The 12,987-nt window shown below is 33.9% G+C and overlaps 1 protein-coding gene across 1 annotated transcript in view; it reads right to left on the bottom strand.

Annotated features, from left to right (window-relative positions):
• ctdsp1 (CTD (carboxy-terminal domain, RNA polymerase II, polypeptide A) small phosphatase 1) overlaps positions 1–5,550 on the bottom strand; it is a 32,866-nt gene extending 27,316 nt beyond the window's left edge. The window contains exon 1 of the mRNA XM_051118295.1: positions 5,146–5,550. Coding sequence (XP_050974252.1) covers positions 5,146–5,221 — 76 coding nt within the window. The 5' untranslated portion in view covers positions 5,222–5,550. The remainder of the gene's footprint in view (positions 1–5,145) is intronic.
• Positions 5,551–12,987: the final 7,437 nt, after the last annotated feature.

Here is a 12,987-nt window from a genome sequence, read left to right as displayed (position 1 = left end):
CACACATTATTTTCCATTGTTTTGACAGCACAAATTAGCAGAACAATGTATTCAGTAGTACATTAACTATGCAATCCATGCTGTTGTTTACATTTGAGTATCGTCAATATGGCCGCGCATCCAGTAACTGACCAAATCATGACGTAAGTGCAAACCCTCTATTTTCTCCTCTTTGCGTTCATCTTCAGTGTCTCTGGCTTGTGTTAATGGATGTTTACAGTTGGTTTATTTTCCCAGTTAAAGAATTAGGTTAAAGAATAAAGATTTCTTCTCAATTCACAATGCTACTGTACTTTTGCTGATCTTGTGCATGTGTTTTTATGCTATGAAAATATAAACATTTGGAATTCTGTGATACATCATGGATGCAAACTGCACTTACTTAAACTGGTCAACAAACTAAAAGTATCCAGTCAGCCAGCACAGATGAAGTTTTGACCAAAATGCCAGAATAAATTTTGCATTATGCCATGTCTATGGAAAAGTAAAAACCTGTAAATTCCAAAAAAGAAAAAAAAACAACAACATACACCATTACAACATACTATGAATAACATCAATTTGCTTCCACCACAATCCTTCAAGACTGACTACTGAGTTTGAGGTGTTTTGTAATTATGACTCTGTAGTGGCACTCAAGAGCGCAAAACTTGTAAACACAACCATTACGACATGACCTCAAAGTAGTAATATTGTCTGCTAAATTGAAAGTGCAAACACTCAAGACATGAAAATCCATGGATTCCTTATAAGCATCAAGGCATGTCTAAACAAGCCACACATGAAGAACCGAACTATACTGCTAGACTCAAACACGTGATGGCAGGCGCTATCATGTTTACTGTATGCACTAATTGAGTTACTCTGATGTGGTCCAACTAGCGTACCTCCCTTTCAGAAAAAACACGTAGTTCTAATCATGTTTACAAATGAAAGTGTAAAATAATCTCACGAACAGTCCTCGCCTTGAAGACCACAGAAGCGTCATTTGACTCATGTGCACCTCAAGCTACTGAGTCTTCCCACGATTCATGAGGCAGCACTTTTGACAGAGAGGCCAAAAAAGGGACATACGAAAACATGACCTAAACCCAGGTGACACCCACATATCAACCATGAATCTGATCACAAATGATAAGTGGCTATAAATAAAACATAAAATCTATTTTGAGAGGAACTCAGTTATAAATATATTTAAACTACACACTACCAGTCAAAAGTTTTTGAACAGTAAGACTTTTACTGTTTTTTAACAAAATCTCTTCAGCTCACCAAGCCTGCATTTATTTGATCCAAAGTACAGCAAAACAGTAAAATTCTGAAATATTTTTACTATTTTAAGTAACTGCTTTCTATTTGAATATATTTTAAAATGTAATTTATTCCTGTGATCAAAGCTACATTTTTAGCATCATGACTCCAGTATCACATGATCCTTCAGAAATCATAATATGCTGATTTGCCGTTTAAGGAAAAATTAATTATTATTATTATTATTATCAATATTTAAAACAGTTGAGTATATTTTTTCAGGATTATCTGATGAATAGAAGTATTAGAATATTTATCTGAAATAAAAAGCTTTTGTAACATTATATACCGTTCAAAAGCTTGGAGTTAGTATAATTTTTGTTTTGTTTTGGGGTTTTTTGAGGGGTGGGAGTATAGAAATTAATACTTTTATTTAGCACGATGCTGTAAATTGATCAAAAGTGATGATAAAGAAATATATAATGTTACAAAAGATTTCTATTTCAGATAAATGCTGTTCTTCTGAACTTTCTTTCATTCATCACAGAAACGTGAAAACAATTCTACTCAGCTGTTTTCAACATAATAATAATAAATGTTTTTTGAGCAGCAAATCAGAATACTAGAATTATTTCTGAAGGATCATGTGACTGGAGTAATGAAGCTAAAAATTAAGCTTTAAAATCAAAGGAATAAATTACATTTTAAATATATTCAAATAGAAAAGAGTTATTTTAAATAGTAAAAATAATTCAATATTGTACTGTTTTTGCTGTACTTTGGATCAAAGAAATACAGACTTAGTGAGCTTTTTTTTTAAAAAAAAAAATCTTACTGTTCAAAAATTTTTGACTGGTAGTGTATATATATATATATATATATTATATGTATATATAAACAATTTCTGACATGGATTTTCCTGCACCAGTATTTTACCATATACATCCATGTGCTTGTACTCACTGACACTGCTGCTCATTTGCATGAGGTCACGTTTTTCTCATCTTTTTTCAAGTTAAGTTTTTTAAGCTTAAATTAGCCAATTCTCATTAAAAGTTCCAGACAGATTATCGCTACAAGTCGCTTTGTAGTCTAACGCTGCTCGGGAAAATCACTGGTTTTGTAAGCGATGTTCAGGGTTTAAAGAGTGACTCTGAAACCTAATATCACACATGGCTGTACAGTCAGTACATGCTCTTGATTCCTTTTCAGCCACGTCATACTTTGCCTTATAACAATCTGTTTTGTTTTACGCTCATTGGGGCAATCGGAAGATGTAACTACCTAGTTCTGCAACATTCTTTAGGCCCATTACAAAGGCTTGCCCCTTACTTAACTATAATACATCTTCCTAAATATTCCAGTGTATCATTTTATTCAACAGGAGATTTTATGATTTAAGCACAAATAACTAATACATAAAAATGAAATGCTAAGACAGACTCTGTGCACTGTACTGAACCTGCTACAGGGAGTGGTTTTCATCAAATCTCTAACAAAAACACAGGCCTGTAAACCATCTCCATCGCTGTGTGCGCAAGAGAGGAAAAAGGAGTGCTGGTGAAAAACACAGCGGTTGGAAAAACAAGCAGTGAGGCTGACTGCTATGGCTTTAGCCTGTAGAAGAGATCCTCCCCAGCCCTGTAGTCGTCATCTTTTAGAAAGCACACTTGTGTTCATTCAAACACATTTATAATGTTTCTGAAACTTTTCAGCTAGTTTTAAAACATAAGCTTAAAAGGATGGTTCACCCAAAAATTAAAATTACCCCATGATTTGTGGTTTATAAAGTTTTAAATATGGATATTTTTCTTATACAATGCATTAATCCACTTCAGAAGGCCTTTATTAATACCCTGAAACCATATGTACATTTTATGATGGATGGATGCACTTTATTGAACTTCAAAATCTCAACATTCACTGCCATTATAAAGCTTGGAAAATTTTTTTATATAACTCTGATATAAGACTGTATTCGTCTGAAAGAAGAAAGTCATATACACCTAAGATTGCTTGAGGGAAAGTAAATAGTGGGGTAATTTTCATTTTTGGGCATCCCTTTAAAGCAAAACTATTTCTTAACTATTTCTTTAAAGGAAAATGTAATTATGATCACACTAAATTTTGTTATATTTTAAATGATTAAAAATGTCTTACTGTCAAATGGGTAAAACCTAGTGATTTGACTTCTGTAAATCACTGTAAATACATACAGTATAGTTATTTTTTATTCAGGAAAAAAAATAAATGGGACACATTCTAATGTATGAAAAAGACCAAATTTAAAGCTATATTAAACAGCCAAACTATCTGATTTATAAAACATTTTATAGCATAATGAATTATAAGGAATCAGAATTAATATTTTAAATAAATCAATTAATTATTAACAATTACACAAAATTGTAATATAAACTAAGTTATTAAGTATCTTAATTTTTTAAGATATACATTTAATTAAGAATATTTTTTTACATTTATGTATTTATATATATCTTAATTAAATATATATCTTAATAAATATTATTTCTTGCTTGCATAGGTATAAATATAATCATTGCTGAGCAAACAAAATAAAAAAAAATAGCTAGATGTGATTAGCAAGGTGGAAGTCATGCTCCCAAGAGCTGAAAACCTCAAAAAGTATTTAGCTTACATCACAGAAATTGCAATCACAGACAGCAGATAAGCAACACTGCGTGGAAGGCTTGGTCAACATTTTCTGGAACATCTCAAATGTGAAAAAAAAACAAAAAAAAAAAAACATTTTTTTTTAATAAATCAACAATCAGAAAATAGCTACAAGAGACTTTTGTTGTAAAAAGTTGTAGCCAAACTTGTTCATATTTTCCTGAAAAGTCAAATAATTGATTACAGACTCACTTTGCATCCAGCCTTTGACCTGCAAAAGGCTTATCTTGCTTACTGTGACATTGTAACCTATGACCTTTCAATAATATTGCCAGTCAAAAGTTTGGAGAGCTCACTGTATGCATTTTGCATGATCTTAAAAAGCCTTTAATGCTTGAAGTCAGAATTACATAATTCCACCACGTCCAGTTTAACCATTTTATAATTTTGATGATTTTATGGTTATTGCATAAAAGTTAAACGCCCTTAATAAAGCATGTCCAAACTTTTACCAAATTCCATTTTACATGTGCTTCCTTAATCATTTAATGAATCTTTTGCACATTCAAGCAAAATACAACAATTTAAGACAGTAAACACAACCATTCTTCTGCATTGTTGCATTAACACCACTGCAAAAACACACAATCTAAAAAAAATCAGAGATAAGATAGGCTAGCAATCTGCCATTACTAAACAATGACTACACTATGCAATCTTTTCTCGTGATAACCTGTCACCTGAGGAGGGACTCAGAGTCATTCATCATAAGTTATGTGCGCACATAAGCATAAAATGACAGGTTAGACGATGTAGTACAGCACACTACAAAGTAAACAAGAACTACAGCCTTCCCTCAAACGTCAGTGAAGGGTGTCATCATGGACACGCCCCCTCTCCACTTCAAAGCCCTTACTTATATAAAAAAAAAATAAAAATAAAAGTAAACGTTGCTTTCTAATTAAACTTGAGTTTTTGGCATGCAAATTAAGCTACTGTGTGTAATGGATCTGCACTGTATTATTATGATGAATGGGCTTGATCTTCATCCCCAAGATGCACCAACTGTCACCAGCCTTCCGAAAGTGAATATCACATGTTTTTGTAGTGTTTTGATGTGCGGAAATGTGCGATTGAACACTGAGCTTTCCATAAAGTCGAGTCGATGCGGCATTTTGACGTAATGAAAGTTTGCATGAAGCGGCCGCCGAGAGTCGCAGACTTTGACATGTGCCGACTCCAAACTTTCTCTCAACTCACCTCTGTCCCGTAAAGGAGCACTGGCTTCTTCATCCCTGCTCACTTGCGTGATGATCGAGGAGGACGGGTGGTCCATGAGATCCGTAAAGCCAGTAAAATCGCAACTTAAAAAGGGTTTCCGTATTAAAATCTTTCCGCTGGCTACGATTGAATTGAAAAAAAGAAAGGAAAAAAACTCCCTGCAAATGCCCCCAAAACTGCAAAAGACTTTTACCGCTTAAGAACATTCATAATGCGACACTATACGAGGCCGAATGAGATATCTACGCTTTTATAAGTTAGACGACATTAAGAAAATTAAATAAAAATAATTATAAAAAGTTCAGTTCCTAGATGATAACTTTTCACAACATGGAGTTCGGCTCTGCTCTCAATTTCAACATACAAACATGGAACTCGACGGTTTCAAGGCACCCTCCTTCTTAAAGGGGCAACGACACTGAGCCAAGACAGAACTATATGAGCCACTTCAAAGGTTAAAAGTTTATAAATGCGTAATATATTACGAATCAGGAAAAAAAAGGGAAACAAGCGTATTTATCAACATTTGTAAGCATCTACCTGTTGAAAAGCAACATTTAATAATCAACAGGAAGGTGGCCTCACAATAATTATTATTTTATATGTATGCAAACATAATAAAATTAAAATATAATTTAATATACATTAAAATATAATACAATATACATAATATTGTATGGCAGGTTTAATGTGCAACGTTCTTTTTATATTTAAAAAAATTATATTCAAAAGGAACATGTTGCATTTTAATATTCTTTGTAAATTATAATTTTGGTGGGGTTCACTTATTGATTTGTATTGTATTTTCAAAATTATAAATATATACACTACCGTTCAAAAGTTTGGGGTCGGTACATTTTTATTGTTTTTTTTTTTTTTTTTTTTTTTTTTTTTTAAAGAAATTAATACTTTTATTCACCAAGGATGTATTAAGTTAATAATTAAAAGTTTATTAAAAGTTAATAATAAATAATTTACATTGTTATAAAATATTTATATTTTGAATAAACACTGTACTTTTTAAACTTGTTATTCATGAAAGAATCCTGAAAAAAAAAAAAAAAATCACAGGTTCCAAAAAATATTTTTGGCAGCACAACTGTTGATATTATCCAACATTGATCATTCTAATAATAAATCCGCATATTAGAATGATTTCTGAAGGATCATGTGACACTTAAGACTGGAGTAACAGCTGATAAAAATTCAGCTTTTCATTACTGGAATAAATTCTATTTTAAAGTATGTTAAAATAAAAAACATTATTTTATACTGTAAAAACATTTTGCAATATTACTGTTTTTTTCTCTATATTTTTAATCAAATAAATGCAGCCTTGATGAGCATAAGAGACTACTTTAAAGACTATTACAAGTCTTACTGACCCCAAACTTTTGAACGGTAGTGTGTATATATATATATACAAACGTACACCAAATAAATATTTTAAACGGAGTATGTCTTTTTTATAACCCATTCACCTGAAATGGATAAAAAATCTGACTTTTGTACAAAGTGTTCTTATTCGCTCTGACTCCTGCCTGATTAATATGCGTTGCCCCTTTAAAATCTACAAACTTCAATACGCAAACAAAGTTTAAAAGATCTCTTGGCCTCCGCGTAAGCGAGCGCTCGATTCTGAGTTAAAACAAGTTTTTCTAACGTCCGACAGGTAGTATATACCATGAGAAGAAATGCGTGAATGATTTTGAAATGAATGCGTGTGTATTTTCTATGTTTTAGCAAGTAAGACAACTTTCTTGCGAACTTTTTTGGCTTGAGCTGCGAGCGCGGGGGGCTTGAGACCGTCTTCAGGGAGAGTCCTCAAAGTTCGCGCACTCTGTCATGTTGATTACAAAGTTTACATCATTGGTATTCATGACACACTACACTTAACAGTCTACAGTCATTCACTGAAAGCATGAGCAAGACCCTCCAGATTATGAGTTAGAAGATTTTTTTGTCACATCACAAGTCTTGTCCAAAAATATCATACCGTTTTTTTCATCTTGAGCATTTTTAGCGCCATTCTATATGCGTGAGATCAAGGATGTAACCACATCACGGGAACAAAATGTACAAGTTTAAGAATTAAACTGATTAATGATCGACCACATTGTATTTTGGATACTCAATGTGGTCATGGCCCTTGCATTTCCCTGATTTAAATGTAGTTGTCTTTCAAAATCTGTTGATTTTTATTGCCTTGAACAGCACACATATAATATATATGCATGATGCTTTGAATTTAAAAATGCTTTATATAATGATTTATATAATATACACAATCTTGATTAAAGATCAGTTTATTTTTTCTCATTCATGTATTGGATAACTTAAATTGTTAATGTAACTGCTGATGAAACTTTATAATGTTTTAAAAGTATAGACTTTTTTTAAACCCTATACTTCTTTTTTTTTATCCAAACTAAGCAAACAATTTGGAGAAAAAAATAAAACAAAACAAAATAAAATAAAAATTTAGGTGCAATTACTGAAAGGTATATGGCCGAAATAAAATTAAACCCTATTATTTTATTTTATTTTTATTTATTTATTTTTGACCCAAACTAAGCAAAATTTGATGAAATAAAATAAAATAAAATAAAATAATTAGGTGCAATTGCTAAAAGTTATATGGCCAAATTAAATAATTAGTTAAACGGACAAAATTAAATGAAACCCTATACTTTTTTTTTTTTTTTTTTTTTTGGACCCAAACTGAGCAAAAAAAAAAAAAATATATATATACAAAAATAAAATAAAGTAAAATAATAAAATAAAATAAATTTAATTTAATTAAATTATTATTATTATTATTATTTTACATTTTATTTTATTTCTCCCTGAGCAGGGAGAAAAAATAAAACAAAATAATTTAATTTAATTTAATTTAAATAATTAATAATTAGGTGCAATTGCTGATAGTCATGTGGCCAACATTAAATTGATAGCTTGTCATTTAAATCAGTGAGATCTTTATAACAATAGAACAGACTATTTAACATAAATTGTGTATAAATATTAGTTTTCACTCTATATATCCCAATAATGTCTTACTAGATGATTATATATTGCTTTAGTCCAGTACATGTTAATCTTGAAATATTATAACAATATAAAAGTTATTCTTACATTTACTTTATATAAAATCTAAAAAGGCATGTGTGCCACAACCTTAAGAAGGATATTTTTAGAATTACTGAAAAAGCATTTTACTTTCTAAAGCGTTGAAACTATCAGACGACAGAAGGCATGTAGCAGATTGTGTACAACAGGTTTTTCAGCAAAGTTTTGATCATGTTGATAAGTTACAGTCCTTAAAATGTGCATATCCAGTATGATGCAACAGGGTAAAGAAGTCTTCAGCAAGCCCTTTATTTTAGCATAGTGACATAGAGGAATCACTGTTTGCTGTCTATTGAAGACAAAGGACATGATTTGAAGACAATAAACCACAAGACTAGAGACAAGAGGACTTGTGTCTCTGTTTGTCTGTTTAACTGCTTGGAGGATGTTATACTTCCCTGAGTCTGCTGGTTAAGCGATTTAATGGTTAAGGAAAAGGTTACTAGGCAAAATAAATTAACCCCATTAAGGTATATTTGTTCTGTATTTTCTATGTAACACTCATCAGCTAACATGTCAAGCCTTTCCTTTTTGATTTAAGAGGTCAATATAAAACATTATAGACACTGTTTATCTTCTCTGGTCATCCAGTATGGCTTCACACATGACTAGGGCCTCGACATCAGGATCCTCAAAAACATATTGGTACATGTTGGTCCATCTTTCAGCTGTTTTCTAGTCTTTGACCAGAGGATGAAGGGGTCTGTAAAGGACTGCACTGCCCTCCAGCAGAACCACATCTTTCAGTTCCTGCAGACACACATTGGAGGGCCCTTTTTGTTGCAGCTCTTTCCTCGAATTAGACAGACAATGGTGCACATTCATACAGACCACAAATCAAAGGTCAGCTGTTACATTCAGCTGAGGCACACAGCATTAAATGGAGCTCCATCTATACGCGATTGTGACTCACAGTGCTCTCGCTATGAAGCTGGATGTGGATAACTGCCGCTTGGACTGGAGGGTCATTCATGGTCAAAGTGCATCCTAGAATGTTGTGGTGTAGATTTTGGACACTGTTGGGGCAGTAAGATTTTAGAGAGAATTTTTAGAATGAAATTAATTTTATTCAGCTAGAGTGCATTAAAAATGGGTGAATTATGTTACAAAAGTGAACATTAAATAAATACTGTTTTTTAGAATTTTATCAAAAAAATTTATAAAATATGTATCACAAATATTATTTAAGCATCAAATCAGCATATTACAATAATTTCTGAAGGATCATGTGACACTGAAGATTGGTGTAATAGCTGCTGAAAATTTAATTTTGGTATCACAGGAATAAAGTACATTTTAAAATTATTTTTTTAGTTATTTAAAATTGTAATATCTCACAATTGTACTGTTTTTACTGCGTTTTTGATTAAATAAATGCTGTATTAGTGAGCATAAGAGACTTAAAAATAAATCCAAGCTTTTGACAGGTAGCATATATTAATTTACTTATTGTAAAAATGATCCCTCCCTAAAAATTACACTGACCAAAATTATAAATGCAACACTTTTGTTTTTGCCTCCTTTTTTCATGAGCTGAACTCAAAGATCTAAGACTTTTTCCATGAACATAAAAGGCCTATTTCTCTCAAATATTGTTCACAAATCTGTCTAAATCTGTGTTAGTGAGAACTTCTCCTTTACCGAGATAATCCATCCACCTCACAGGGGTGGCATATCAAGATGCTGATTAGACAACATGAGTATTGCACAGGTGTGCCTTAGGCTGGCCACAATAAAAGGCCACTAGAAAATGTGCAGTTTTATCACACAGCACAATGCCACAGACGTTGCAAGTTTTGAGGGAGCGTCCAACTGACATGCTGACTGCAGGAATGTCCACCAGAGCGGTTGCCTATGAATTGAATGTTCATTTCTCTACCATAAGCTGTCTCCAAAGGTGTTTCAGAGAATTTGGCAGTGCATCCAACCGGCCTCACAACCGCAGACCATGTGTAACCAGACCAGCCCAGGACCTCCACATCGAGCATCTTCAGACTGCAGTTCGTCGTCGTAACCGACTTGAGTGGGCAAATGCTCACGTTTGATGCCGTCAGGCACTTTGGAGAGATGTTCTATTCATGGATGAATCCCGGTTTTCACAAAACAGGGCAGATGGCAGACAGCATGTATGGTGTCGTGTGGGTAAGCCGTTTGCTGATGTCAACGGTGTGGATCGTGTGGATCGTGTGGCCCATGGTGGCGGTGGGGTTATAGTATGGGTAGGCGTATGTATTGGACAACGTACACAGGTGCATTTTACTGATGCTATTTTGAATGCACAGAGATACAGTGATGAGATCCTGAGGCCCTTTGTTGTGCCATTCATCCACGACTATCACCTCATGTTGCAGCATGATAATGCACGGCCCCATGTTGCAAGGATCTGTACACAATTCCTGAAAGCTGAAAACATCCCAGTTCTTGCATGGCCAGCATACTCACCGGACATGTCACCCATTGAGCATGTTTGGATGCTCTGGATCGGTGTATACGACAGCATGTTCCAGTTCCTGGCAATATTCAGCAACTACACATTGCCATTGAAGAGGAGTGGACCAACATTCCACAGGCCACAATCAACCTGATCAACTCTATGCGAAGGAGATGTGTTGCACTGCGTGAGGCAAATGGTGGTCACACCAGATACTGACTGGTTTTTTAAACTGCACATTTTAGAGTGGCCTTTTATTGTGGCCAGCCTAAGGCACACCTGTGCAAAAATCATGCTGTCTAATCAGCATCTTGATATGCCACACCTGTGAGGTGGATGGATTATCTCGGTAAAGGAGAAGTGCTCACTAACACAGATTTAGACAGATTTGTGAACAATATTTGAGAGAAATAGGCCTTTTGTGTACACAGAAAAAGTCTTAGATCTTTGAGTTCAGCTCATGAAAAATGGGGGAAAAAACAAAAGTGTTGCGTTTATCATTCTTGTCAGTGTATTTATGTAACGCTAATGTCAGCAATATTGGGGTCATAATTTTTTGGTATTTAAAAAACACAAATTATACACTTAAATAGTAAATAACTTAAAAACATTATGTTTACAAAACAAATTGTTTTCTTTACGTACATTAATAAAAATTTGATGTTTAATTTCTAAAGCTGCAGTCCGTTAGTTTTGCCTTTTGTCGCCATCTCTGTTTGAAACCTGCAATTGCAGTTATTTGCGGAATAATCTTATTTACGGTTGTGCATCCACACGGCTTTCAGCGCGGATGAATCTAATGTTTTGAGGCGTATGTGTAGGATATTCACTGTATTTAGGAATTACAGATACTGCGTCTTGGAAGTATGTCCAAAATAAGAAGTTTTACCTGAAAATGTCATCTGAACAAGTGAGCAACATGGCCAGTTAACCGGATGCGCAGCCATATTGGCGATGCTCAGATGTAAACAACAGCATGGATAACACGGTTAATGTACTACTGAATACATTGTTCTGCTAATTTATGCTGTCTAATCCATGGAAAAAATGTGTGGAAGCTGCTAAATCATATAGAGAAGGACAGAGTAAGCAGCAATATTTTGATATACTAAAGTTAATAGGTGTTAAAGATACATACAAGCAGTATTAATTAGGATATCAGCCCAATATTTCACCTACCTGACCAGAAGTGATAAGAACAAACACAAATGTTGTTTAGATTCCTGCCCTGGAAATCCTGGTTCAGTTTGGCCAACCACAAACGCCTTTTTTTGCATTCTTCTCCTTGGTTTGTTTTAACTTTTGGCAGTCTATAGTACTCCAAATGTTTTTGCCGGTCCAACCGATTAGTACAGCCCAAAACATGACAATAATTGACCATTTTCAGCGGCAATAATCAGCAAAATATGCAAGTTTCGTTTGGTTCAACTGACAATGTTTATGTCCAGTGCCGCCAATTTGGCCGATTGATGAGGCGTCAGCTCACTTTCTGAAATACAAATCTTTTGTAAGTACAGTGTAATCCCACGTATCTATAATCAGATGAACATTTGAAACTGAATATAATCTAATTTTAGTCACGTTTCATTGCCATCATGCACCATTTAAGACTGTTCTCAAAATGATGTTTAATTATTCCAGCTGATGTATAAAGAGGCCAAATGATCCACCAGCTGCCGCACTAACATACAATATAGCCTACCACCTGGGACTCCTGTGTACAGACGTGAGGTAATGATGCAAAGACGAACAAACCACTCAAATTAAAAACATTATTAGAAACTTACCATCGTGAATCAGTCTAAGGTAAAGAAGTAGCGTTGGTCAACACCTGATCAGTTGTTCTCATATAAATACAGGTCTACAGAGAGTCTTCTATCTTGAGACTGGGTGGAGGAGCTCTTTAAATACCAAAGTATTTGCCCCTTTGTGGATCTTGAGCTTTTGAATTGACATAATTAGGCTGATAAAAGATAGAGTGAACAGTTGTGCTGTACACAGTCAACCCGTAGTGAAAAGACCCCTGAGGTGGTGATGTCAGATTCTGAAGTAAGCATCTGAAACAAATGGTCCCAAATGAAAGAGTGCACAGGTGGAAAGCCAGAATCGGAAAATTTAAACGGTCCCACTTGAGCATGTGAATGTAGTGTCAGCTAATGGCCTGTTGAACATCATCTGGTTGATGTTCTGACATCTCCTAATGACATTTAGACTATTAGATGCACTTAGACACACTGAAATGACTCAAATAATGATGATAA

The sequence above is a fragment of the Labeo rohita genome, chromosome 9 (genome assembly GCF_022985175.1).
Source record: "Labeo rohita strain BAU-BD-2019 chromosome 9, IGBB_LRoh.1.0, whole genome shotgun sequence".
NCBI lineage: Eukaryota > Metazoa > Chordata > Actinopteri > Cypriniformes > Cyprinidae > Labeo > Labeo rohita.
Note: the sequence above shows the minus strand (reverse complement) of the source record. Positions and strands in the feature narration are given on the sequence as shown.